The sequence below is a fragment of the Anser anser genome (assembly GCF_964211835.1).
Source record: "Anser anser genome assembly, chromosome: 1".
Taxonomy (NCBI): domain Eukaryota; kingdom Metazoa; phylum Chordata; class Aves; order Anseriformes; family Anatidae; genus Anser; species Anser anser.
Window position 1 is genome coordinate 7,432,832 of NC_139720.1, and position 27,716 is coordinate 7,460,547.

General features: G+C 47.0%; 1 protein-coding gene across 8 annotated transcripts in view; it reads right to left on the bottom strand.

Annotated features, from left to right (window-relative positions):
• Window positions 1-27,716, bottom strand: part of FRMD4A (FERM domain containing 4A) — a 362,821-nt gene that overhangs the window by 150,610 nt on the left and 184,495 nt on the right. The window contains exon 1 of one of the 8 annotated variants that reach the window (XM_083819656.1): window positions 24,860-25,109. The exons of the other annotated variants lie outside the window; for them this stretch is intronic. Within the exon in view, the coding sequence (XP_083675782.1) occupies window positions 24,860-25,018 (159 nt within the window). The 5' untranslated portion in view covers window positions 25,019-25,109. Of the gene's footprint in view, window positions 1-24,859; window positions 25,110-27,716 lie in introns of those variants that run through there. 8 annotated transcript variants of the gene reach the window in all.

A 27,716-nucleotide genomic window follows, 5' to 3' on the forward strand; every position in this document is an offset into this window, starting at 1 on the left:
ACAAGTCTTTCTGTGGCAGTTCTCATGGGAGACTGCATGGGAGAAAGAGAGGAAATAAAACTCGAATGCACCACTGTCCCTGATGTTTGCAATATCACTGCTTAGCTGCAGCATATAACAGAACCATAATGGGCACAAACACCTGTGAGGAGTTGACTGCATCTGTGCATGATCCTTTGCACATTCAGGATGTAGCTAAGGAAAATAATGACAAAAGGCTCCCCCATGCCTTGTCTGCTAACTGCTTGGGAGCCACCACCTTGGATGGAGAGCACAGCCTCAGTGATGTCCGAGCACATCCTCACTGATGTCCTGGCAGCAAAGGGGCAGGACTTTCTGCTCGCCAAGGACCAGGGCTTGGATGTACCCACATCTACCAGGCACATGGGCAGAGCAGGCTCACACTCCCCCAGTGGTTTTGTACCATCTCAGAGGGGCAGCAATGCAATTTCTCCACTGCAGCTCAGGCTCCTGGATTAGAGAAATGCTCATTTCCCCTTTTCCCAGCCCCCCCGCAGTCACTTCTTCCCCTCACCTCGCTTCCAGAGGCAGCTGCCTTTCCGCCGTGGCAGTGACCTTACACAGGGGTGCCAAATCTCATGATAGATAACATTCTCCTGAAAACCTGCTCTTCTGGACTGCTTCCAGTAGGTGAAGGAGAAGAGAGACCAACTCTGTGCTTTTTAATTAATTATGTTATTTTAGGGCTTTATACTTTTTGAGCATTAGCACTTTTAAAAACAGAGCTTGCTTTACTGGTTAGAACGAAAGAATTAATTTGACGCATTAGCTAATTTTTTTTTTCTACTGTCTGGTGATGCACACTTGCATATAGGAGACCCTCTCATAGTCCATTTTATAATACCAGCAATCACTTTTCATATAGGTTCACTTATTCTTGGTTCATGAAAGACTATTGTTCTTGGTGGGTTCAAAAAGTTCAGCTGCCAGCTTCGCACGAGGCAAAGACTGAAATAAATGGGAACTAAATGAGAGGAAAATGGGCAAGGCCAATAGTTAAAAGATAGAAACTCCTGTGTAAGAGGAAAAAAAAAAGTTGTTAATTAAAGCTCTTTCTCCATAATTTGCCTGGAAACACAGAATGAAAAGCTGACCTGGGTGGTCTTGTTTCAAAGGACACAAAGTTGTTTGCTTTGTGGAATTCCTGCAGGAACAGGCAGAAGTTTTTTCTGTCCCAAGTAGGAGAAAGGAGTCAAGTGTGGAAACAAGTGCTGGGAGGCCAGGAGGTGGGCAGAAAACAGGAAAAATGCTGCCTGTAAAACTGATCCTAGAAATTGACAATATTGACATCAGTCAAAAGGGTGAGCAGTCAATGAGTTTTGTGTTGCTGATGATGGCCCAGCATGGGGACAAGACTGGCGATGTACCGAGCACAGCATAAAAGACAATTTTCCAGCACTGAGATTACACTTGCAGAGCACCCTTCATGCTCTGCATCCCACACCACACCATCAAGCAATATAATTGTAATGCTGGTAAATTAACGGGACCAGCCCGAGGACATGATGAACGTGCTGGGGGCTGCTACTTATACTGGGGCGCCAGCCACCCAGATGGGCACAAGCACAGAGACATGACATCCCAAGGAATGACTCACATTTAATCCAAAATGTAGCCCAAATTTTGGCCAGAAACCCAAGACAAGCCTCGGGCAAAGCAGGACCAAGGAGCCAGGGGCTGCCACCACTGCTGTGAGCCCAGACCAGAGACCAAAGGATGGGGACAGCCCAGTCTAGCTTGTCAACCCAAGAGGATTAAATTGGGAAAACTTATCCATTAATAAAATGCTGCCGGTATTGTCACTCTGACAACTAATTTAAAGGGAACAAGCTGCCTGTGCCTCCCAGTGCCCTATTTGTACACAGGTCTTCCCCTAAATTGTAATCACCGTTTTCCTCCTCCTTCCTCTTTACGGCTATCATTATCATTACTGGAATTATTGCTGTACAAACAGAGCGTCTTTCCATGTGAGACGATGAAGTTACAGTTTCACTCCTAGATGGCAGTATAAATTATTACACAGGCTACCCTATAATCTTTGGTCATGTTGTACGGCACAGTAATTGATTCCCAAGTCACTAAAGCTAACTAACCTGACTGTAAATCTAATGCATGAGCAGTGTTTGCTATTAAAAAGTCAACATCTACAATAGTTACTACACTGCAATTACTGGGAAAATGCTGATTTGCTCTAGGCTCTAGGCAGGGGATAATTGTAGCCTCTCTCGAGACCTTGAGTGTGATCATTGGTGGTGAACAGAGGCGTTTTTCCAGTGGTGGTCACGTAGTGCGTGTCCCTGCACACTCACACCCAGAGCCGTACAGCATCACTATCCCTGTCACACACAGCCACCAATGCTGGGCTGGGTCCTTTCAAATGCATGTGGCCAAAATCAATAAACCCTCTAGGAAGAGCACGCAAATTCAGATTTTGAGCCAGCGCAGATCTTTGTGGCTTCATTAAAGTGCAAATATTGCGTTGATACACCTGATGGAAACCTGCTGCTTTCTCCTCCCACTTAGGCAGTGGGGTCAAGAAATCCTATGGCCTCTGAATTTAGGCCTCATGGTTAGATCTTACCTAGAAAAATGAAGATACTTCATATTTAAGTTTCTAATTTAAGGGCCACATATTGGATATCTGCAAAGCATGCTCTGTACTTTTATGCTTTGTAGATGGAGAAAAATTGGGGAAGCATGCAGCAGCCACTGCTTTGCTCTTCAGCCACAGTGGAGAAGCTCTGGGCATCAGGACTTGGCTGGTCTCTGTCCTGGTGGCTTTCCATGGCACCACGAGGATGAGGAGAAGGCTACAAGGCTGCTGAGTTTCCCCACAAGGAGGACGGCGAATGTCAAGGCCATTCCACTCATCTCAGGGCAGGAAAGCACAACCCTTTAGAGGAGCTGATTTCAATAACAGGTTTCCAAGTATTTTATGTAGGGCTGTGCAAAATATCTGGAGGGAAATCTGGAAGTCATTCCTTTTCATGGCTTTCACTAGAAGTTCCTTTTCCTGCTGATTTCCCCTTGCGAAGCAACAAGAAAGCCCAAGCAAATAAACAAGGCAATCCATAGGAAATACCCTATTTCCCTCTCATTTTTTTCTCCCCCTAAAAAAAAAAGATCCTTAAACCAGTGTAGGGCTGAAGATGGCTTGCTGCTTATGACAAAGAAAAATGAGAATCTGCCACCCACTTTGACGTAAAATTGACTTTTTTTTTTTTTTGCTAAACTAGTGAAGACAACTGATTTCTACATTACCAAGTGACCAGGGACAAAATGACATAAATTATGGCGAAGGGTTGTAAATGTCATTTTTATGCACTCCCTGGCAGAAACAGCGAATAATAATCATAATAAAAAAACGCTTAGGAAGAGCGATTCATTTGACCCTACGGCTGAACGCTAATGAGCTCGGGTGCCAAAGCCAGCAGCCTGCTGCTGTTAGCACGGTGTGGGCACGCTGCTTCGGCCACATCTCCCAAACCCTGGCACCTGAAGGCGGGCATTCAAACTGAGCCCGATGAGCAGAAGGAGAAAAGCTGGAGGGAAGGAAGAGAAAAAAGAAGGTGGTGAAAAAAAAAAAAAAAGAAAAAGAAAGCCAGATGTAAGGGAATAGTTTTTTAAACGAGTCCGTTTAGCAGTGCCTGTATTGCAGTCGAGCATCATTTTAATGGCGTGGCTGCTCATACATCATCGTGCTAACGAGGTAATGAGTAACTAGGTGCCTGTGTGTTACGCAACGCTTTATTTCCACCGAACAACCTGAATCCTAAAATGTTTGAAAAGCAAAAACAAACAGCTGGGGTGCTTTGAGAATGGTGGTAAGGGAGGGAGAGTGCTCAGAGCTGTCCCCTGGGCAGACGGCGGGGTTTTGCCGGGCTCCTTGCTCGGCTGACACATGAGCTGGGCTTAGCTCAGCTCCTGCAGAGAGGAGGAGGAAGAGGCCCCTACCCTATCTCAGCCCCCAGCTCGCTTGGGAAACAAAAGAAAAAAGCAGCCTGCCTTTACCACCAATTACCCTGCAACAGGCTGGGGCTGCACAGAGCACCGCCACCTGCCTCCTGACCACCAAAAATTCCCCCAAAACCATGCAGTCTGCAGCAGGACCAATGCACAAGGAGCTGGGTGCTCACGGCGGGACCAAAATGTTAAATACCTCCAGCATGCTCATTTATTTAACACTTCTTCAGCCTACAGTAACTACAAGCAATAATTGGACTGTGCTCGGCGGAGCTGGATTGATTTGCTACTTAATAATAAAACCAGGCCCTCCGTTGATAATGGCATCCCTAGAAACCAGGAGGTTGGGTGAAAAATGCATTCAAGGCACAATGCTAACCCCAAGAGCTCACGTGGCTCCCCATGCAGAGCAGGACCTTTGCCAGATGCAAATTTCGTACTGGCGACTGTTAAAACATGCTCTTTGTGGCCTCCCAGGCCTTTGACAGAATATTTACCAACTTTGGCATTGCTGCTGCTTAGCATTTTGACAAAGGATGGCCAAACACAGCTCCTTTTTTTTTTTTTTCCATAGCTCATGGTTTTCTGAAGGTTGTGGCTCACCCCTGGTGCAATCTGCGGCGGCTGCCGGTTGCCTCAGAGTGAAAAGTGGCATTTGGAGTTAATTAGAGAGCAGCTTGGGGAGCCAGACCGCCCCAAACCCCTTCTTCATCTGCAGCCAGAGGAGCCTAAAGAGATGCAAATATCACAAATCGGGCCCCTGCCGTGCAGTGCTCTGCAGATGGACATTTGTGCAAGCATGGGTGTTTCTCTAGCACTGCTCCTTGCAGCATCCTTGGGGCATCACAGCATCCTGCAGGGATGATACCTCCTAGGACAGCTATGCCTCAAATCGCTCCAAAAAACCACTTGAGACTGCTTTGCATTGGGACAGGCTTCAGGAAAGCCAAGAGGAGCGATTGGTTGCTCAGCACACAAGTTAGGGACACAGTCAGCTTCAAGGTGCCACCTCCCCATGAAGATTGCCCAACCTCATGTGAAAATAAGAAAAAAAGCCAAGTGCTTGAGGCATGCACACTAAAGGAGACAAGAATGTGATGGGAATGAGAGCATTGACCACCACATGCTTGCCCACATGCCTGCTGCTCTGGGCAAAAGCACACACAGCACAGGCTTGCCTGCCTTGGAAATGCCCAGGACCTCTGTGCCCTCCATCATCCTGCACCTGCAAAATGCTTTGAGCAGTCCCAGCCCCACAGCCACGTCGCATAGCATCCACATCTGGTGCCTTTACTCTCGGCTGGACCGAGGTAGGCAGTGTAGTAAAATCAAAATGCAGCCATCACGTAGGTAATGACCCGTGCTGAGGCTGCGGTTGTGCTCGGTGCCACGGCTGCAAGGGACTGTTGGTGGAGGAGAGGCTGTCAGAAACGCTTTGCAGGAGCATGAGTTTGGGGAACGTGTGCCCTTCTCTTCCTATTACATGATTTTGAAAAGATGCCTCGCTCTTGTAATTGGCTTATCATTATAATGATGTAATTATGGTTTATAATTATCCACGGATAATTATAAAAGAAAGAGGGGGTGAAAGCGGGACTCCGGCTGAACTTGGTAGGTTTTCATTTGGAAGGTCTCAGTTCTGCCCTAATCCAGTCTCATGGTTGCACCGACCTGGAGGCAGATCCTTCTGGGGTTGTGTGCCAGGCAGTTACAAAGATGGGAGCTCGAACACTGGCTTTTTTTTTCTACTTGGATCTACATTCTCGGCACAAGAAGCAATACCCTAACTCAGAACCCACCTTCCCCTCCTTGGATTTACACGCATACTCGATTCAGCTTGCTGCTAGAAGAGTGGCAGTTTGTTTCTTGTTCTGTGGACCACCTTCTCATCTATATGCATATGTAAATGGGTAAATTTGATGTATTTTTTGCTCTAATGATGCATGTATCCGAGTGAAAACCAATGGCTGGCTGTGTCAAAGCAATTCTGAAGGCAATCCTGAAGCTGCCGTGCTTTACTTACACCACAGTTTCATCAGCCTTTATGCACCAGAGACGGCTGCAGTTGCCCAGCTGTGACAGATTGTGTTTTGGTCGTTTGAAGTTGTAGGACTGCTCCTTGCCTGCCCTAAACATCATTAAATAGAATAGAGTAATGCAAAGTGGGCAGTGATGGGGGAAAAGTCCTTCCTGGTGAGCACCCAGAAGACAGCAGAGAAGTGGAGCAGGTGGGGATTCCTCCAGCCCCATCACTTTGGTCTCCCCTGCAGTGGGTGTGAGGTCCCATCTCTCTTTCCAGGGTTTATAGGATTATGTGTGAGGCCTTCTTCATTTGATTCCCCCAGTATTACAGTGTCATCACTGAGGTCCTGCCAGGGAGATGCCTGGGTCAGGGAGTGGGCTCTCCTTCCCTGTCACCTCTCAGTTACCCTCAGGGCTGGGGGACTAAGAGAGAAGCGTTCCCAGATGATGCGTGGGTCTTCTGCTGTGCACCACCTTTCCTCAGCTTTGGTGGCCAAGGGGGAAGGAGATGGGGAGGTTGTGCAAGAAGGCAGTCTTAGCATAGAAAACGCAGGCAAAGGCTCACATCTCGATGTCCAAGACTGCAGGCAAAGTGAACTTAAACCAGTCCTACCACTGAATGTCCTAGCTTGATGGAATTAAAGAAATGCCAAATCATCACATGACTATACATCCTGGTGGGGCAAAGTCTTCTGATCCTGCCTTGAGCTCAGTGGTACCTTCTTTTCACCTTATATTTCACCTTCAGCTTTGGAAATCTTACAACCATAGAATCGTTAAGTTTGGAAAAGACCTCCAAGATCACCTGGTCCAACCACCGTCATCTGGTCCAACCATCAAACACATCACAGCTTCTATGAAAATCAGATTCTCTTGGTCTGCTCAAAGCAAACTCTTCCATGGAGAATGATCTGAATGGCAAGAATCTATCCTCCTTTTTCTGTGTCTGTAATGAGCCCAGCTTTTCCACAAATCTCATCTCTGAACACCTGGCATGGGGGAGCTGGGTGGTAGAAACTCATAGCATGAGCCAAGAGCTACTTTATTCTGCAGATTTGAATATTTTGAAATATTTTAGATTTTATACATTCTCCTTCAGCCTATGCAGATTATATATTATCTTCACATAAATGTGTATATTCTTATTCTTATCCTTCTATAAGGAAACATAATTTATTCTTATTCTCCACACAGGAAATGAGCTTCCTGAAACCACAGCTACAGGGCTCAATTTTTCAGCTCAGGTGGCAAACGCAATGGTATCAGTGGGGACAACGGATGCAACGCGTCACGTTGGCCATGTGGATGGCCATCCCAGCAGGGGTGCCAGCTGCATCGTTACGATACCCTCTGGCAGTGGCTCAGCAGCTGTAAGAGTGTGCAGAATTAGTAATAAATTAAAAGCATCCTGTGAACGTTGTTGCAGGATATGATTAATTTTCACATGTGCCAATACCACGGCAAGTCAGATCCTCTGCTAGCATAACGCTGATGAATTCTTGACTGCGGGACTTGTCATGGTATGTGCTCGCTTGAGACTCCTAGCCAGTTTGGCCATATCAGCATATATTATACTGGCTCCTGCATTCAAGGTCAGATCCTGGTGAAATTAGCAATTTACGGCAGGGAAAAGTTTGCCTTGCAGCAATGGATGAAGATTAATATGAGTTGCTTTGCATGCTAATCATTGCATTTCAGGAAAACATATGAGATTTGTAGATCTGGGGAAAAAAATCCCAGGATGTTTTCTGTTTTCAGGATTTCTGTTTTTCTGTATTCATTTTATTTTGTTTTGTTTTGTTTTGTTTTGTTTTATTTTATTTTATTTTATTTTATTTTATTTTATTTTATTTTATTTTATTTTATTTTATTTTATTTTATTTTATTTTATTTCTATTTTAATGAGAAACCTTTAAGAAGAAGACTTGATTTGGTCACTGTTCCACTAAAACCCATCCTCCCCTTGTCTTCAGGCACAGTGAGCAGAATTTTCCTGCCATGATGAATTGCACAACTAGGAGTTTTCATTCAGAACCAGAACAGAATCCAAAATGTTAAAACACTAGAAACTTCCTCAAAGTGGAATAACCTATCACGTCCAGGTCTTAATCAGCATTGCTGGGAAAGATTTTAGGATTCATTGCATCCCCCAAGCTTTTGGAGATAATTGCAACAATTGTCCTACATTGCTTTCCTTTTAATGCAACACTAGGAGAGTGTTTGCAAAGCTGCGATGTATGAACTGAGTCTAGACAAAGCCCCTGCAAAACGGTGATGTGCAGAATAAAAAAGTGCTTCCAGATCTGAGGACCCCCTGCTGGATTATAACCTGCAGCACATTTCCAGGTGATTTGGAAGCCTAAAAGTTTGAAGTTTCCGTGTCAGAGAGTAACAAGGCAACAGCTGGGGGTGGGCTGGCTTTTCCCCAGGTCAGAAGTCACTGCCCATGGTCGTTGGCAGGAGTGTGCTCATGGGGCTGGGGGCTCAGGACCCCACTCACCTCCTTCCTGGGCAGGATTTGCTCCGTGCTGGGAGATGGGAATTAGTGAGTGCCCTAGGTCAAAGGGAGCTTGCACGGGTCCAAGCCACAAACTCAAGAGCCAGAAGAGACCACAGTGGGCAGAACCACTAGACAAATTTTGGGACTAAAGTATGTTGTGAAATACAACATCCATTGCAACATGGAAGGGAAAGTGTGGGGAGTGCTGGCTCCTCTGCTCTGCTCCTCACCCTGGTGCCTGTTCCCACATCCCATAGAAGCAGCTGACCTGACCCAGTTCTCCCTCAGTCCACTGCAAACCCACTGCCATAATTCACATTTACCCCAGTGCGACCACAGACAGAATTCAGCCTTTTAACCTTTCCCATTTCCCATCCCACTGTCCCTTCCCTGGACTTATTTCAGCCCTGGAAGGGGAATGGGATGGGTACAGCCCGCTGTGGCTGAAACATCCCAGATGGGAAAGAAATTCCTAATGTATCTCCATGGATACTTGTCTCCCACAGCACGATCAACCACCATGCGTGGCAGAAAGAAATAAAACAGGAAAAAGCCATTTCTGGAGAGCTATGGGGTGGAAAACCCATTCTTTGATGAGCAACTCGCCTAGGCAGCTTTCGGGCTGTGTTTTCCTGGTGTTTGGGAGGAGCAGGTCTTGCGATGACACAATCGTGTCCCTGCTGAACTGTTGGCCCTCACAGCCTTTGGGTTTCCTGGTGACTTACAGAGAAGGGCCCTGCTCACTCAGCCGTGTTTACCCAGCTGCCGGAGCCTCTTCGGAGGCTGCCACGCACGGGGGTCAGATGTAGCATCAGGGATTGTGGGAAAGAGAAAAGCAAAAAGTTCAAGGAGAAATAAGTTCAAGGAGGATAAAAACCAAGGAAGAAATCCTGCTGGAAAAGCTGTATTTAAGCATGGGATAGCCACGTGTGTGAAATCCCTCATCCCTCGGCTGGGAGAGAGGGGTTGTTCCAGGTGGGATCGGTGCACTCGGTGGCCGTGCATTTTGTCTCAGCACAAAATCTGGGGAAGAAACATGCTGGAGACCACACCAAATACGCTATTTCTCTGTACTCTGGTGATTTGGTAGATTTTAGTGACTGAATGACACACAGTATTGGGGTTAGCAATCTCAGCCAGTGTTTAGCAGAGGATCTCTGATGAACTCAGGGAAGTGACACCCATCTAAAGTCTCTGAGAACCACCTCAGCTTGCCTGGCATACAAATAATGAATGCTTGCTTGCAAGTAAGGGGCTGCTTATCAATGGTGCAGCTTCTAGCCAAGGTCCAGGAGAGGTCTGAGTTTCCTTTCCCTGGGACAGCTTTCCCTGGGTGAGAGGAAGGGAACACTACTGCAACCCAGGGCCAACACTAATGCTACCCCCAACCGTAACCCTAAACCAACCCTAACCTGATGTGTACGTCCCCTCCCGTCTGTTCATGCAGGGCACAGAGCACGGCCCCAGCTCCTTCCATCCCAGCTGTAATTCATGAAACAATTAAAGCTGTGTACTGGGGCTGCTTTCCCTTCAAGGGATGGTGGCGTGAGGGCTCGTGGGGTTTGCTGCCTCCCCCGAGCTGCAGATCCGTCTCCAGCCACCCAGCCACATCTGCACCCACACACACGGACCAAGCGGAGCCTTTTAGCTGCCACTCCAGATTATATGTAAAGGGACTCCAACGAGGAGCAGGAATCAAACCCATTTTAAGCCCAGCAGCTTGGATTGTGAGTAAATCAGTACGGGGAAATCCCACGGATGTGGATTTATTCACTGTGCTTTATGCAATCCCAGCCTTGCCAAAAGGTGACAGAATTCCCATCTCAGTGCTGGGCTCATCTCAGATAGCTGGGGAGAGAGACAAATGTCAGCAATGTACAGTAACTGCTTTCTCTTAAAAGAGACTAAGGAAGAGGAGCAGTAATAATAATAAAACAGGACAAAGACACACACTCAGCCCCTAAGGCTTATAGAAAACAGCTTAGCCTTCAATAAGCAATTCTTTGAAAAGAAATTAATGGGAAAGGTTACAAGCCCTCTCTTGAGCTGAGCCCGTCAGACTGCTCTTTCACATTGTTACTGCGAGTGGAACAAGGCCTTGGCATTTATTTCTTTTCATTTTGGATGCCCTGAAAGGCTGCGTTACTCAGTGGACCTTGCATTTTTTTCCTATCCCCTCTGCACAATGCACTGAGAAATTCTTCCTGCGTAATTCAGTGGGGGATTCAAGCTAAGCCCAACCTGCACACCCCAAAGGGCAAAAAAACGGGGCTGCCTGCTGGACTGGGAGCCCCATCTCACCCAACCCGAGTCCTCCTCCCAAGAAGGAAGCCAGAAAAAAGCAGGAAAAAAATCAGGGTTGCCCAAACAGCACTGTGCCTTTGCCCACAGAAGGCAGTAGTGTGGTAAAACTGGAAGGGAAATAAGGTTAAAGACAGGGTGGGGACACGGACCCCGCATTTTGCAAATGCTTTTTGAAAGCGGGGTTCCTACGTAGCCGTGCTCAGTCACTAGGTGGTACTGTGCATCGCGGCTTCGTGCCTGCATCTAATTCCTCATTGCTGTGTTTGTGCATCCTCCCTGCTAGAGGTTTTGCTGGTAAATGCTGTGCTTTGAGAGAGGGAGCCTCTTGTCCACGTCCTCTCATGTGCTTCCCACACAGGAAGGCTGAAGGCAGTAAAACACTTCTGACTCAGCTAACGTGCAGCTCTGGTGTCTGATTTGAGTTTGTGCTGTCAAACGGCACATGTTTAATGCTGCCTTGCTGAGCCTTTTGGTGACACCTTTTGTCTCCAGATACTCAGGCTCGTGAAAGGAGAGGAAAATCCAAAAAAACGAAGGACAGTCAAAAAGTAAAAATAAAAAGGAGAAGGAGAAGGAGAAGGAGAAGGAGAAGGAGAAGGAGAAGGAGAAGGAGAAGGAGAAGGAGAAGGAGAAGGAGAAGGAGAAGGAAAAGGAAAAGGAAAAGGAAAAGGAAAAGGAAAAGGAAAAGGAAAAGGAAAAGGAAAAGGAAAAGGAAAAGGAAAAGGAAAAGGAAAAGGAAAAGGAAAAGGAAAAGGAAAAGGAAAAGGAAAAGGAAAAGGAAAAGGAAGAAAAAAAGAAAAAAGAAAAAGAAAAAGAAAAAAAGAAAAAGAAAAAGAAAAAGAAAAAGAAAAAGAAAAAGAAAAAGAAAAAGAAAAAGAAAAAGAAAAAGAAAAAGAAAAAGAAAAAGAAAAAGAAAAAGAAAAAGAAAAAGAAAAAGAAAAAGAAAAAGAAAAAGAAAAAGAAAAAGAAAAAGAAAAAGAAAAAGAAAAAGAAAAAGAAAAAGAAAAAGAAAAAGAAAAAGAAAAAAAAGAAAGAAAGAAAAAAAAAAGATGTGTGAATCTCTTTGTAACATAACCTTTAGCTGTTTGAGAGATCTTTATTGGTCCTACCACTACCCGGGAAAAGGCAAGAGAGAGGTTGGTTGGATTTTCTTTGTGCTTCTTCAACTTTCTGGAAACAACCCAAATTAAATTAAAGGGGCTCAAAAGAACCTGGAAAGGGCAATTTTGATGCCTTGTGCTGGTGAGCTTGAGCAGCCCGGGGCTGGTTGCTGAGGGCTGCCCTGCCTCAGTAGCAGTGTCACATCTTGTCCCACACCTCTCCCTGCTGCCACCATGGGTGTTCAGACCCTCTCCCAGTGCCCAGCCCTGGAAGCAAGCAAGCCAACACGGCTTTCCTCCTCCTCTCAAAGGCTTCAAGGAGAAGATGTTACATGCCACCAGCCAGCACCACCAGAAATATTTGTATCCTCTATCCTTGCCTAACGTAGGGACAAGAGGGTGAAAGAGGTTGAAGACCAAGGTCAATACAAAATCCTGCTCCTGATATATACATACACACACACATATATATACATATATATATATATATGTATTGTGCATGGGAATACAACAGTTTCCAAGGCTGTTAATCCTGCTTCCACATGTATGGTCTCAACTCTATACAGCAACTTTCACTTCTACCAGCCCATGGTGCTGAAATCTCTCTCATCTGTAAGACCTGAGCCCATGACACAGTCTGCATTGCCCATGTGAGCTGTGCTGTCTCACATTAAGGTATCTGTTATGCTTATTGCAGCAGATATAAAAGTTTACTGTGTTATAAACTTGGACCATCCCAAACCCGATCTGAACAACAAGAGCAGGAAACACCAATGTGCAGGAGGCAAAGAACATACAAGATCCCAATACCCTACAGTCCCCAAACTAAAGCTGGGTGAAGAGCCTACAATATCCTCATTTTGGGCCAGGGCAATGGACCCGAGGCACATCTCACCCATCAACCTAAAAGCATTGCTAATTTCTGCATTTTCCCTCCTCCCTCCAAAATGAAGCAGCTTATCCACCACTTCCCAGCATTCAGCTACCCCCCAAAAGACTTGTCCAGTCCAAAACAGCATCAGAAAAAGTGCTGATCTCAGGTCCAGCTTTGTCCCAGCCTGTCTCCAGACTTCGCACTGCTGTGATGCTACCAATTTAAAATTCCCTTTATTTTCATGGCTACAAAGCTGTCAAATGATTTGTGATTCTGCAGATTTCCCAAACTGTCAAACAACCCAGCAAAATCCTTTCAGGTTATTATTATTATCATTTTTGTTTTCTGAGGGCATTTCAATTTGCATGAAGACCTTCTGGGTATTTTGATGTAAAAAGAAAGTGTATTATGGGTGATCCAATTTAGGGCAGTGATGACTAAGAAGGGAATCTTCTTCAAAGGGTCGTGTGCTCTGCAGCTGCCGGAATACAATGCTCCATCAGCTGCACCCTCTCCTAGGGTGCACCACGGACGTGTGAAGCAGTGCTTGGCATCCTAAGTGGCGTTTGGCTTTTGCCTCGGAGGAGCTGGGAGCAATGACATCTTTAAAAATGCAAATTGCAATAAAATTGCAAAGCTATGCACTTTAATTTGCTTACGAACAGGAGGCAGGGTGGGTATAGGGGTGCAATTCTGGGCTAGAAGAGCTAGAGCAAAAAATATTCAAAAAGAAGGGAAGAAGCAGCAGATGGGAGGGAAGCGAGTTGGCTGATTCTGTAAGAAGGCAGGTACATGGTATTTCTAGGGCAGTGGAGCTCTTCAAGGTCACAGGCTAGTCGATACTTCGGGTCTATCACCCTGTCCAGGTCTCATACCAGCTACTGAAACAGGAGTCTGCTTGCACCAGGTGCTCTCTTTACATCACCAAAGCAAATAGTGTCTGAGAATGAAAGAAGGTCTGTGAGCAGAAAGCTTTGGAGAAGACCTTTCCTTCAAAAAAACCTTGGGAGAAAATCCCAGGAAGCCATCCCGATGCACTCATTCCTAAAACACAGCAAACTTTCAAGACACAGGAGTAAATGTACCACTGAGAAATATTATATTTGGGCTATATTAACAGCAATTAATCCCTGGAGACCTGCAAGGTGTCTGGAGCCCTGTTAGAGGATGGGGAGGCTCTTGAACAGCGTCCAGGATAATGAGATCCACTGAGAGTCGGGTTTGTGAAATGAAAAAGGGTGAGGTAAACCAGTGGTTATCAGCTCTGACAAAAATTAGCTGTCCACCCTCGAGCATCAGCGAGCCATTTCAGCACTGTGTGTGCCGTATTCCCTGCTGCATTTTCCTGGCCAGGTTTCTTTTGCTCCCAGCCCTCCCAAGACTGATGCAAGGAGGAGAGGAAGCTCTAAGGGCGATGGCTCCTTTGCCACCCACAGCTCAAGGATAAGGCCTCACCCGTTTGCATTAGTAAATGATAGATGCTGGCACAGGCTGAAGGCAGAGGGGGATTGGGCAATCCCAGACCTGTGCAGGACAGATGGGTCACTTCGGGTCTATTTTTCGTACCTACTATGAGATGAAATGAGTCAAGTGAACAATTTTGTGCTTGTTAAAGTACCCGCAGACAAATACGTGAGCAGTTTTGCTGTTATGAAGTGGTGTGGCTGGGAATGACAGTCTTCAGTCAGGGGATGGAGGTGGACAACTCCTTGGAGCCAAAGTTTATCGAGTGATGGGTCAAGGCTTAAGCACTCCTGCCTGGTTCGGTGCTTGTGATGGGGTTTGTCTGTGTCATTATCACTCCTTGTCAAAGTCAGCAACAGCCCTTGAACCCTGGGCTTTGCACACCCAGCCACACAACAAACCCCTCGCTACACATAGGTGCAAGTCAACTGGAGGGCAGTGTCTTCAGTTTTGGGTGGCTCTGAAGCCGTGTGCCCTTTGCTGGAGCAGACACTTATGAATAATTAAGCCCTTAGATATGAAGGGCTTTGGCCAGGACACCTACAGGAATGTCTCCTCACTCCTGCCCGGACATCCAGGCGCTGTGATGATAACACACAGAAAAACCCCGGGCAGCAGCAAGCCATCCCAGTCCCACAGACGAGTGCTGTTGACACTGGCTCCTTCGCAGGAATTCAGGATTTCAGCTCGGTGCTATATTTAGGCTGCTCAACTACTGATATTTTCTAAGGTCCTTGGCCTTTGACACGTAAGCGTATTTTCTGGGAGGAAAAAATCCGGCTCTTTACTAAATGGTGGGAAAATGCAGCCCCCAGAAATGTGAAAGTTTCTGAAAGTGGAGCCAGGAGCTAGGAGGCGAGCAGGGGAGGCCGCGTGATAAATGCTGTCTGTTGGCTGAGCCAAATGCTGAAGGCAGCCCCGCGTCAGGGAGCCTGGGCCTGAGTTAGCGGGACTCAGCTGGCTCCTGACACTACAAACCTCCTGACTGTTTACATCGCAGCTTTTACCATGAGAGGAAGAGGAGCTGTTAAGAGCTGACTATCTTGGGACAAAGAGGAAAGAGGTTGAAAATGGGACACGCTTCTTGCTTGAAACGTATTGTCTGCAAAGCAACATCTGGTGTTTAGGAAAAAAAAAGGGGGGGGAAAAAAATCCCACTTCCAGATTCCTGCTCTAAGCGTGTTACAGGACCGAGGTCCGAGGGGAAAAGATTTCTGCGAAAATGGCTTGAATGAAAGGATCCCTTTGTAGGAGGCTGTGACTGAGAAATTACAGGAATGTTTGTGATGTGATATAATAGTGGCAATTAAGAGACATTTCAGATGATGAATGCCTGAGAATATGCGATGCAGCACACTTCCCAGAACTTCTCTTTTTCCAAGATGAACAGCGACTCTGTTCTCCCCTTAATTAGAAACTATCCAACCCCCGTGCTGTGTATTCCCCTTCCTTCTTCCCTACCTCCTCATCCCGATGGCTGCTGTAATATAATTTGTCTGGCACAATCCATTCCTCGTTTGCAGGCTGGTTTTGCAAAATCCTTAACTGATCGCCTGAGGTTTTGCAAAGCCGAGCCCAGCCAATGCTCCTGCTGGCTCTCGGGGTTGCTGTCCCAGCTGTGACTCCATGCACGATGACCTGCCTGACTCTCTAGGCTCCTGTGGGGCCCTAAAAACTATTAGAAAAATATTAAAAAAGAAAGCAAAAGTGGAGTTCAGCCCAAGTACAGCCACTTACAGTAACATAAAATTCTCAGCCTGCAAGCAGCTCGTGCTCCACCACACGAGCTGTTGTTTCACCGGGATGGAGGTGACTGTACAAACACGTGCAGCCCTTAAGCACGCAGGGGTTGACACCAGGCCCCATGGAAGTGGAACAAAGTTGGTTTGCAAGGGTTGTAAAACCCACATTCCTGCCCTCCCGGAGCTTTATGAGAGCTGCCAGCACCCCCGAGTGCCGGTGGCCGAAGGCTCCCACGCGGCACAAGTGGTCGCACGCAGCAGTGCTTGCAGGTTGTGCAATGCTGCAGACATCATCCAACTCCTGCCAGGTGCCGGACAGACACTGAGTCCCCGCTGGGGTGCCAGAAGGAAGTTCGCAATGCGGAGGAATTTGACCTTGGATAACTTTTTGCATTTGAGACTTCGCTCTGGCTGCCTTGCGGAGCTCTTCATTGGGACTGGGGATAGGAGCAGCCCCCAAGTACTCTTTGTCAGCTGTTCTGGAGTCCTCAGTGGACTCATGTTGTTAAAAAAATACCTCCCAAACTGAAAGAGGAGTAACAAAAAAAGGCAGAGTTTGAAAACCCGTGATTATTTCCCTCCAGCTCAGCTCCATAAGCTTCCAATTTAAGAAAAGGACAACTCTCTTAGGAGAGCCCACGTGAACACAAGCAGTGCATAGTAGGTTTAAATAAAAAACATTAGAGATTAATCAAAAGGAGCAGACACTAAAAATGGCTCTTTATACTTAAACTACAGAAGTAATTCACGTATGGATGTTGGTAAAAGACTCGCTGTAGCCTCTTGCTTGTGTCAAAGGCAGGCAGGGTTAATATCCTCCTCAGTCCAACCTGGGGGGAGGGAGGAATGGGAAGGGAGGCAGGACATACCCCGACTTCAGTGCCTTCTGCTACTGCCATTGCAATGGCATTAAAAGTCTTTGCTCTGTTCCTTTCTTTTTTTTTTTTTCTTTTTTCTTTCTTTTTCTTTTTTTTTTTTTTTTTTTTTTTTTCCCCCAAACTGCCATGCCCAAGAGCAGCTGTTTTCTCCAAACAGTTGGATGCTGTACAGGACCACATTAATGGCACAAATTGGCTCCATCTTTGCTCCCTGAGAACGTCCAAAAGAAATTTCATCCACTGAGCAGAGCCTTTGGTGGAGCAACAAAGGCATTTTGCAATGAGAAGGAAAAGGCAGGCTTTCCCCGTGATGATTTCAGTTTGCACAGGAGAAGAAACAAGTGGAAACCTGATGGAAGTGGACCCATCCTGGGGCTACCCTGGCTCCCAAATTCAGGATGGATTTCTTTCTTTGGGGGAAAAACACAGAGAAGGGGTTGAATTGAACAAAAATTCTCCAGGAAAACTCCCCACTGGTCTCAGTTGCTTCAGAGGACTGAATTGTTCAGAAATGTGTCTCCGGGGAAGGCAAAGCTCTTACCAAAAAGGGTTTCTCGGGGCATTCTGAAATGCCTAATTTTTAATAACTAAAGCAGCATGAGATGCTTCCCATCTCGTGGTTCAAAATATTGAGCAGAAAATAGTTACGCCTCGGAATACTGCAAATGCAACATTCCCCTTGCCTTGCTGGTAGCTGCATTTTTTTTTCAAAGCAGGGGATCCTCCGTGGGGATCCTCTCCGTTTGGGAAGGCTTGTATTCCTTGTGGAGAGCAGAGTTTTCACCCCTCAAAGCCAAAAGCAAAGACAGGGGCAGGAACCCCCATATCATTGGCGATGGACTTCAAGAGAGCTTGGGTCAGATTCAAACCCATCCCTGGCTGGAAATAATTCACATCACTTGTGTTTGCTGCTTGGCTGGTGGCCTCTGGAAGCTGAATTGGCAATCTTAACCCATTTATTAGTGGGCTAGAATTAGCACCCTGAAAGACTGTGCCCGTGTTCATAACCCTGGGCAACCAGGCTCCTCTTCCAAGGACAGACTCGTGCTGGAGATTGAATGTTTCTGACAGAGACACAGGTTGGAAAAATCTATGCTGGAACAAAAGGACGCCCAATACTCCTCCTGACTTAAGAGACTGCTATTTTTTCTGAGAAAAAGACATCGGTCACGAGGCTTGACCACTCGCTCTCCTCCCACAGCCACGCCAAGGCAATTTAATGACTCAGACTCAGGCACTGCCCAGTAAACCCTTGGCGTCCCATCCCTGCCCTCCAGGAGATCCCTGTGACTCTTGCCTTGACCCACAGCTGCCTCGGAGAGCAGAAGGAAAGATGAGACAGCATGAGCTGCTGAGAGCAGGTATTTAGGGGCAAATGGGCTATTGTCCCTGACTGCCCAGAGGTGAAAGCTCCTTTGAGCTCCACAAACACTTTTTATCTCAAAACCTCAGCCCTGGGCAGGACATCCCACCTGTCCCCCAGGCTTCACCTGGACTGGGCTCACATTGCTCGCTTGCACGATGCAGTGTGGGATGGATACCAGCCCTGGACAGGCTGACTTGGCATGCCCAGGGGTGATTAACACGCATGCCCAGCTCAGGCTTCCTCTATAGGCTGATTTCTTTTTTTCCTGCCTGTTCGGATACGTTCTCTGGCTAAGATGAATTTTTAACATTTGCATTTTCTTTCCCCTCCCCTGCCTGTCTGACCCTCTTTGCTTCTGCCTGTAACAAAGATGGGGTGAGAAACTCTGTGAGCCAAAAGCTCCCAAGCAGCTTTTGGAAACACATGAGGTTTATTAGCCCTTTCTGCAGCTCTGGGGCTTTTGGACAGAGGGCTTTTTTCCTCTTTTATTTTTTTTTTTTTTGGGGGGGGGATTAGTATTGGTTGCCATTGTTGCTTTCTTTTAAGGGAAGCAGTTCAAGTCTCATAAATGCTTAAATATGTAGCAATAAAGTTTGAGACTTCTCAAGGGCAGCCTCAGAGGCCATGGACTAGCTCAGAAAAGTAATAGAGAAAAAAAATCACGATTGCCTCCTACTAAAGTGGGAATTAAGGAGACTGCAAGCTTGGAGGGGCCTGACCCAGTTATGATAACTCAAAGGGTGGCTTTAGGGAGCCTGAATCCTCCTGGAGGATTCCCTGGAGCATCATGGTGCCCTGAGGACAGAGCATGCCCCAGCAAAGAGCTCAAAACCCAACTAACCCATTGAAAAGCCCTCTGCTTGGAACGAGGAGAAAAGATTTGGGTTTGCTGGCTTGAAGGGAGTTGGTCCCGATAGCCTCAGCTACACGCTGAGACCTGGATAAGGTTTTAGCTACTTATTTGTGGATTTTCCTGGCCTTTTCTGCTGCCCACCCAACACTCTCACACACCTAATCCCCCATTTCCTCAGCCTTCATCGTGCTGGGAACTGACTAGATTAATGGGACATGCTAATATGTCAGGCCTGAAAGGAAAGCAAAGAGCTGGTTGTGTTTGAATTCCACATTAATCTACTTGGCAATGAAGCTATAAATCAAAACCTGGAAGTTTTACCAATCTGAAAAGATGTGTTTAACATTCCAGCCCTTTCCTTCCTCTCTTCTGCCCAGCATTGATTTGCAGAGCCATTTACAGCGGCACGGCAGGCTTGCAAAAATCTGCTTTTACTCCTGAGCCCCTAACTGTTAGACACAGTAAGATGTCTCCAAGGCAAGCAGGATGAGAAACGACAGTGAGGCAAGAATGAATTTCCCAGATTGTTCCCTGACGAGAAGAAAGACCCCATTCCTGATAGCCAGTTCCCAGAGAAAGGGCAGAAGGTTTTGGGGCTGAAACACAACATCTCCCAACAGCTGGCTGCTCACCAGAAGGCTCCAGTGTGCTTGCCATTCTGCTGTGACTTCAGCAAGATGCCAAAGCAAATGGGTTTGTTCCCTGCTCCCTTCAGATCTACTACACCTCTCCACAAATGGGGAGGCGTTGTCCTACACCTCATTATGCTCCTTTCCAAACCAGGGCCTCTGAGTGAGCCTCTCTCAAGCTTTCAACGTCTGTTGATGTGTCCTCTGCAGGGAAAACAAAATTGGGCTGGTAAATAAAGAGAGTGAATTATCTGAACATCAGGCCCAAGAAAGATGGGGGTTGGAGGCTGATGTGGCTGAGTGCATCAGGGTGGGAAGGAAGGTGGCAGACAACCTGGCCCTCCTCTGCTGGTGGAGCAAGGAAGGCAGAAACCACAAAAACCATCTTCTGGGCTTTGATACCTGCCATCTCTGGTCCAAGAGGAGTAACGGTGTGTTCAAGCACTGCAAAAGCACCTTCATTGCTAAGGGGATGGGAGTCATGGGTGATTGATATATCTGGAAACCAGCTAGTGAGCTTGGAATTGCAACCCAATTTTGCCTTGCAGTAACCTCTGTCCTGGCACTGGGGTGCCCAGAGCCCCTAGATGACCCCAAGGGACCTTGGCTTCTCCATTTGTTCCTACAAAACCTCCTCCATCACTCCTTGGCCCTTTATCCTCCTGCCAGCATGGCAAAAGCAGTCTCTCACTCTTCCTTTCAGGTTTAACATTCAACCCCCGGATGCTACAGCCCAGCTCCCCTCTTAATCCCATTATCTATAAGTGGATATATGGGGAGCAATGAGGTATTGAAGGCAATTCTGCTCTTCTGTCTATAGCCCCAAGCGAGTCATTTGGGCCGTCTCTGCCTCAGTTTCTAGGGCAGTAAAATAGACATGATGCTGCTTAATGCCTTTGCAAAGTGGTTGGTGAATAAAAAGCAGTGCACTACTGTGTGTAGGAATTAAACGGATACGAGGTTTGGTCCTGCAGCTCCTCCACAGGCTGCTCCGCATCCTGCCTGGGACTCGGTGGGAGTAGTTGGTGGGATTTGGAGCAGACAGTTACATAAACACATTTTTACTGAAGATGTAGGTCCCGGTCTGCTTAATGTTCTTTGACGCTGCACAGGCAGAGCAGGGAAGCTAAAACATTTGTTGATGGATTTGGAGATTAAATAAATAGTGAAATATCTTCAGGATGTTAAAGTACAGAGCTCACTGCCTACCCTGCAATAAAGCAGCCCTCCCCCAGCAGCTCCTAAAAGGGCAGTGTTTCCGCAGCAGCCAGCACTGTGTTCATTCACAGGGCCGTTTTTTGTAGGTCAGAGCAGCCAGACATCTTCTGGGCATGGGTAAAAATACACCCGGCAGCTCAGTGGCATCTTGCACAACCGAAAGCCTCAGCTGGAAGTTTATTCTTTGCTAATCTCCTTTCCTCAATGGGTCGCAATCACGCAGTCGGAAAGCCACGTGGTGGTTCACAGAACACAATTGAAATATAGCAAGCGTTCGGCACAACTGACACAGAGCAAGTAGTGAATATTAGCCCAATGGAAACAGGGAGGACTTTGGAGAGGCCAAGTGTTTGTTCAGATGGAGCGGACCAATGCAGCCCTGGGAATCGCAGGGGACTTGCAGAAGGATTTGCTTGCTGGGGAGAGAACTGTGGTCTGAGACAGCTGATGGCATCACCGTCCCTGGGGGTGTTCAAGGAAAGGTTGGACGTGGTGCTTGGGGACACGGTTTAGTGGGTGACATTGGTGGTAGGGGGTGGTTGGACCAGGTGATCTTGGAGGGCTTTTCCAACCTTAATGATTCTGTGATTATATGGCACTTTGCCTCGGGGTACCAAAGGTTCTCAGGTGTCCTGAGTACCACAGCATCACTTAAAGACAACGAGAAATGGCTTTACTCAGCATCTCCAAAAGTCAAATCCAGTTTGAAGAATGAAGGAAGAATTTTTGATTTTTTCAGTCTCTCTCATAACTACTGCTCACAGCCTGAGCAACTGCAGACTTGTGATTGCCATGTCAGTACGGATCTGACGGCTGAAATCTGCAGTGGACAGGATGGGGTCCTAATCAGCACACCCAGCATCACCCCAAACTGCTATCCCATCTACCTCTGCTAGTGCGTTGCCACTGAATTCCCTACAGCCAAGAAAGCAAAGTCTCACTTGTTGGGAATGAAGGGAAATGGTGCCCAGAGATGGGCAGTGACTGCAAGACCTCTGCATTTTCTCTGTTTGGAGAAGGTAGAAATTTTGTTATGTTGAATTTGAATGAGGGAAATCCCACGCTCTGGTGGGAACCTGCATGGATGTTCCCCATGGCCACGAAGCAAATCCAGGTGTCATGAAGGTGCAGAAGGTACTGGCTATGCATGGACAGGCTGTGATGGAGGCACCTACAGATCCCCATCAGGACAGAAAGGCGCTGAGGAAGCTGCCAGGAACCAGACTGATGCTGTCGGGCACAGCCAGGCACCTCGCCCTGCTCAGACCCCTTGGACCAGGTAAACCCATGCCTGGTCTCGATGCTCACTTCCACATGATCACACAAACACATTTCCCTGTCACCTGCTCCAACCTGGTCTCTAAGAAATAAGGAGAAACAATGAGAAAAATGTTTTACGCTGTACCCATACCCCCAAGTCAGCCTCAGCAGGGCTGAGCCTGCAAGTGGCTCCAGAAGCACAGAGTCACTGGGAGGAGATTAGATCAAAGAAGAAAGCATAAAGGAAAGGGATATGTATATATTGATGTATGAGAATGTTTTGCTCAATTTTACAAGGTTATCTAATGTTTCTTTTTAGGGCTGTTTCAGTTCTGGTGCCAGGCAGAGGTCCTACAGCTGATCTACACTCCGCTCTCAAGATGCAGTAGCAGCAGGGATTAATATATTGCAGCAACAAAACTAGAACAGTCAAGAGATTATTTGTTCATCTAAACACCAAACAATGTAAGAACTCTCTGCGTCTGGGTAGGAAGTTATTAAGCTGTCAGGCTCTCTGTCCCGGCAATACTCCACTAAAATACTCCGTCAGCATTTAAGTAGGAGATGCTGGCTGCTGGAGGAAATGTGGCTAGGATTAACACGCATAAGTTCAGAGCCTGTTATCAGCTCATGCTGGTCACTGCTAATACCATTGCTTCTGGCTGGCTGTGGAGAGCAGCTATGCGATGCCTTTCCCAAGCAAAACCCCACCCAGCAGCAATCTCCCAGTACCTGGCCCACCATTTCTGTCCCTCTCCAAGCTGGAAGCTCGTGGGTGATAAACAAATAACCTCAAGCAAATAAGGTGGCATGGTTTTAGTGAGCTTCTGCAGATGTTCCCCCATTCTGTCTGAGAAACTGGCAACTACTCAAGCCAGTTTGTGTCCCACCCTGTCCTGTGAGTGTAAGACTGCATCGATGATCATGGGGTGGGAGGGGAGGCATCCTTGCCAGTCCCGTTCTCCTGATGGGTCTAGGGAAGGGGGATAACGTGCCATGGACATGATATAATGCCATGGAGGGCAGCTAAAGATGTGCACGTTGTAATGCAAACAGTGCACTTGTGCATGTGCTCAGTGCACATCAGGGTAAATGTTGTAACAGCCCACCGATCCCAGGAGAGTTGTCACACTTCCACGGGCAGCAGCATCCCCCTGGTCTTTAGGCTGGGTAGGTGATTCATAGTCTGAGCCTCAATGCATCTCATGGCTACTCAGTTTTTAGGGATGGTTTTACACGGGTAGAGTGTAAAGGGAGATGCAGCACTGAGCTGCTTTGCTTTCCCTTCCCGTGGCCATGTGGGCAGCTCGGTTTACATGGAACCATCACCTGATACATCCCAAGGTGGTTTCAAGCTGTTCCCAGTGCCACCAGGGCTATCTGTGGGATGAGGGGTCCTTCTGGGCAATGGGTTTGTGTTACTGGCTGCAGTCACCCTCTAGGGTAAATGAATACTTAGAATAAATGCACTGCCCATGCCTGCTGAACTCCAAAGGCAGCCATAAAATCTATTCTAGAAGTCGGCAGAAACCAAAGCGTGATTTGAAGCTGGTTCAAAACTTGCTGAAATTACCCTAAGCCTTCTCTTGGTTTCCCTCTACGCAACACACACAGTTTCTATGGGCTCTTAATCTGGCCTCTTCTGTATAACTTGGCTTCACACATGGAGACTTCCAAAGCACAGGAAAAGCAGAACACTAAGCAAATAGGAGTAGCAGAAAATGCCTTTTCCAAATGCAAACACCCATCAGTCAATCCAACGTCCAGCATTAGCCAAACCAGTGAAGCCGATAAATATTGTAATGGGTTTGTCCCTGCAGCAGAATAAACGTCTAGCCTCGGCTGTCTGAATAAAAAAGCAGACGAGCTGGATACCGGCTGGCTTACAGCAACATTTCAACCTAGGCTCACCTACGGACTGGAATAAAAGTTGCTACTCAACTTGGCATCCAGTTCCAACATCTTCGCCATGGCGTTAATGCAGAGGATTTAACCCAGTTTAGTTGGTCTCAGTAACAAACACAACTTATTAGAGCAGCCTCTACAGAGCAGCCAGCCCCAAACCTCTGTGTCCGCTGCTCAGAGCAGCAGAGGGGAAGGCAGCCTCCATGCCACGTAACATATTTACTGGATAAAACAAAAGGTTTGGGCAATCAGATGCCTCAGGCTTGCCAGACTGAGCAGTCGGAAGGCACTGCACAAGTCACTTAGGGACAACCAGTGCCTCTGCAGCTTAAAACCAACCGCGTCTGCCCATTTTCTACCAGCAGGTTACATGTCTCGAGGTGTCCTTTCCTCCATGCATGTTATAAATTGCTTTTGTGCCACTATGGGGACAGCTCGAGGACACAGCACAGCTAAGGCTGGCCATACTTACAAGTATAAAGCTTCATAAGGAGAGGGGACAGATCAGAGTGACCCTTAATTCCCATTATTCCCCACCATGCTATGGGAAGGAGAGTCGGGATCGGTGTTCAGCCTTGAGAACCCCACCACCATCCTCAAATCCTGCGTTTCTCCCCCACTTTAGGTCTCTGCCCCACCACCTGCAGTGTGACCCACAGCGGGTGGTAGGAGCAGGACTGGACCCCATGTGGCTCTCCAAGAGATTTCCCTTCTGCAGCGCCAGGATTTGAAGTTCTGGCCTGGTGTTTTATAACCCTACCTGATAAACGGCTCTGGAAATGCACCATGGCTTCAGCATGAGCTGCAGGACCCTCAGATTTCCAAAGCGGCAAGTCCTCAGAGCCCGGGACGTCAGGCTCCACACCAGGCTGTCCCAGCTGTAGAGCAGATCCTCAAAGCCAAAGAGCACAGCAGCCATGCCAGCTCCCCGTGCAAAACGCCCGCGTCTCAGGGGCGATCGGATCGGATAGTCCCCAGGCGCCTTTACGGACTGCAAGGTTAAAAAGTCACTGCCATTTCCATCAAAGGAGGAGAAGCAAAAGAAAAATGAAAAGAAACAGAAACAAACAACAAAACCCCCCAAAAAAACAAAACCACCAAACCAAACCCGACAACAAAAAAAGCAGCAGCCAAAATAAACTGGGGATGTGCCTTTCTCCCTTCGCACACACCCTTCAGGATGTGGTTTATCCCTGTGTGTGTCTTCTCAAGGCGAGTTCTGCTGCACCCAGGGGCGAGCAGGGAAGAGGTAAAAATACCCCTCCCGACTTCGGGAGGCAATTGCACATCCCTCGCGGAGGGCTTCTTGGATGCACTGCATCACTTCCCAGCTCTCTGCTGCAGAACCAAGAAGCAAACTCGGATCCAAAGTCATCACTTTGAAAGCTCGGCGCTGGGACTCCATCCAGAGGGAGGAAAAAAGCCGCTCGCTCTCCCTCTGCCAACATTCCCAAGACATTCCAGAATGGGGCTTAACTCTTTCAACCACTCCCAAACAACAGCTGAGGAGACAGCTTTGCCACATGCAACGTTTCATCCTTTTGTTTCGCACATTGACTAGCCATTGCACGGTTACAATCCAGTCTTTTTTCCACCCAAATGTCTCTTTTGGAGCTTTTACGCGTTTTGGACCCAGAAGGATACTCGGTCTTCATGTGAGACTTATGTAACTGTCTGAAAAACCACCCTATTTACCCAAGGGATGATATCTTGGAAAGGTGCATGGATTAAAAAATACCCATTTTAAATCAGTCTGATTCAGCTGCTGTGGACATATTTTTAACCCTTGCCAAGCTTGAATTAGTAAGGGTGGGTCTCATCCGAGCAAGCACAGGAGAATGTCATTCAGTTCTCCCCATGTAAGCCGGACACCGAAGTGCCCTTTTCAGCCTATGGATGTGAGGAACTGCATCTGACATCCCTTCCTAAAATAGGGGTTGGGAGGAGACCAGCTCCCTGCCTGCTTCCCTGCAGGAACCCAGAGCAGCTTGTCTGGGTGGGGACTTCATGCTGCCAGCACCTGTAACCACAGAGGGAACAGGTTGGGTAAGGGCAAAAATAATTTATCAGCACAAGGCCTTTGCAGTCCAATTAAATCATCATAAAATCCACTTGGTTAAATTGCAACAGTTTTATTTATTTATTTGTTTGTTTGTTTGTTTGTTTGTTTATGACTAAATTCTTCTGCTCCTTCTCCTATGCTCCTTCTGCTAAGGTTTAATAACCAGGTGGGGAAACTGAGGTGGAATTATTTTTACCAAACCACAGAACAAATCAGCAATCTTGGCAAATGCTGTCTGTCTTTTTTCACTCATTTCACCCTCCCTATAAAGGATTGTGAAGGAAAAGGACTTGCAAGGAGCCAGATGGGGATTGCCTACATGGAGGCATTTTTTTAGAGGGTTAGACCGGACAACCCCAATTTGAGCTGAAATTTTGAGGGACCTGCAAGCATTGAGCCCCTAAAACATCAGATGCTGGGTTCTCACATAATGGAGCTGAGAAGCTACCTTTTTCCCAAAGTCTCCATGGTTTTTCTCTGATTTAACTCCCTGGATGGGGAAGGAGCAGGGACATTCATTACTGTCGGGTTTTCCATAGCCTTGTCCCAAGCTGACCCCAACCATGGTTTGATCTTTGAGGACTGGAACGCACAAAGCAAGCGGTGCATCATGACCACAACGTGAGGATGCTCATCAGCCCATTGACAGGGAGGTGAAGGGCCAGGAAAATTACAGCTGCCAAATTCACGTTTTCAGCATAATTGCTTCTTCAGTGCACCATTTTTAGAGTGGCGTCATAAAAAATAATAATATTTATTTCAACCTTATTAGATGCTATTTATCCTGCAAAGTGTTATTTTCTTTCCTCCTCCCTCTGACCCCATGTGTCTGTTTTCTTGGTGTCCAGCCTCTGTTCCTAGTCCCTCCTTGCTCATCCTCTCAATGATTTCTTTGCCTGCATGTAAACTAGGTAACACACTGCCTCCGTTTGTAGCGAGGTAGACAAGGGACCAGGAACTATAAAGCCTCATTTGGAAGAAAGATATTTTTTATATAGCTTGACAAGACAATATTTGCCCCAGGCTACAGCCTAGTGTATAAGATCTCTGCCTGGGAGCACAAGAGAGGAAAAGAAAGAAATGTGTTTGATAAAGGAAAACAGAAGGGGGAAGAAACCATTGCGAGTGATTGCTCTGGGATGTGATCTAACCCCTTTGGTATTCTGCGAGGGGGAGAGGAGGGGAAATGGAGGATATGCCACAGGTTTAAAATTAGCTGCTCCACATGTGCATTTGGTCTTTCTGTGTGTTCGAAAGGAGACTTTTGGCCCCCTGTCCCAGCTTGGTAATTACTCAACAGATGAAGGCAGCTCTGAAGGAGCATTTTCACTCCGCTGATGACATAATCAGACTTTCAGAAAACACTTTCCCTACATATTTATTTAACTGATAGACTGGAGCAGGCTCCTTAGGAGTCACTTGAGTCTATAGGAGGCCCGGCGAGCATCTGAATGTGTAGATTTACCTCCATGATTAGAGCAGATTGTTTGGTTTCCTGCAGAGGTTTTCCTGCTGATTAGACACATACTATTTTTGAGGGGGTAAAAGCTGCCTG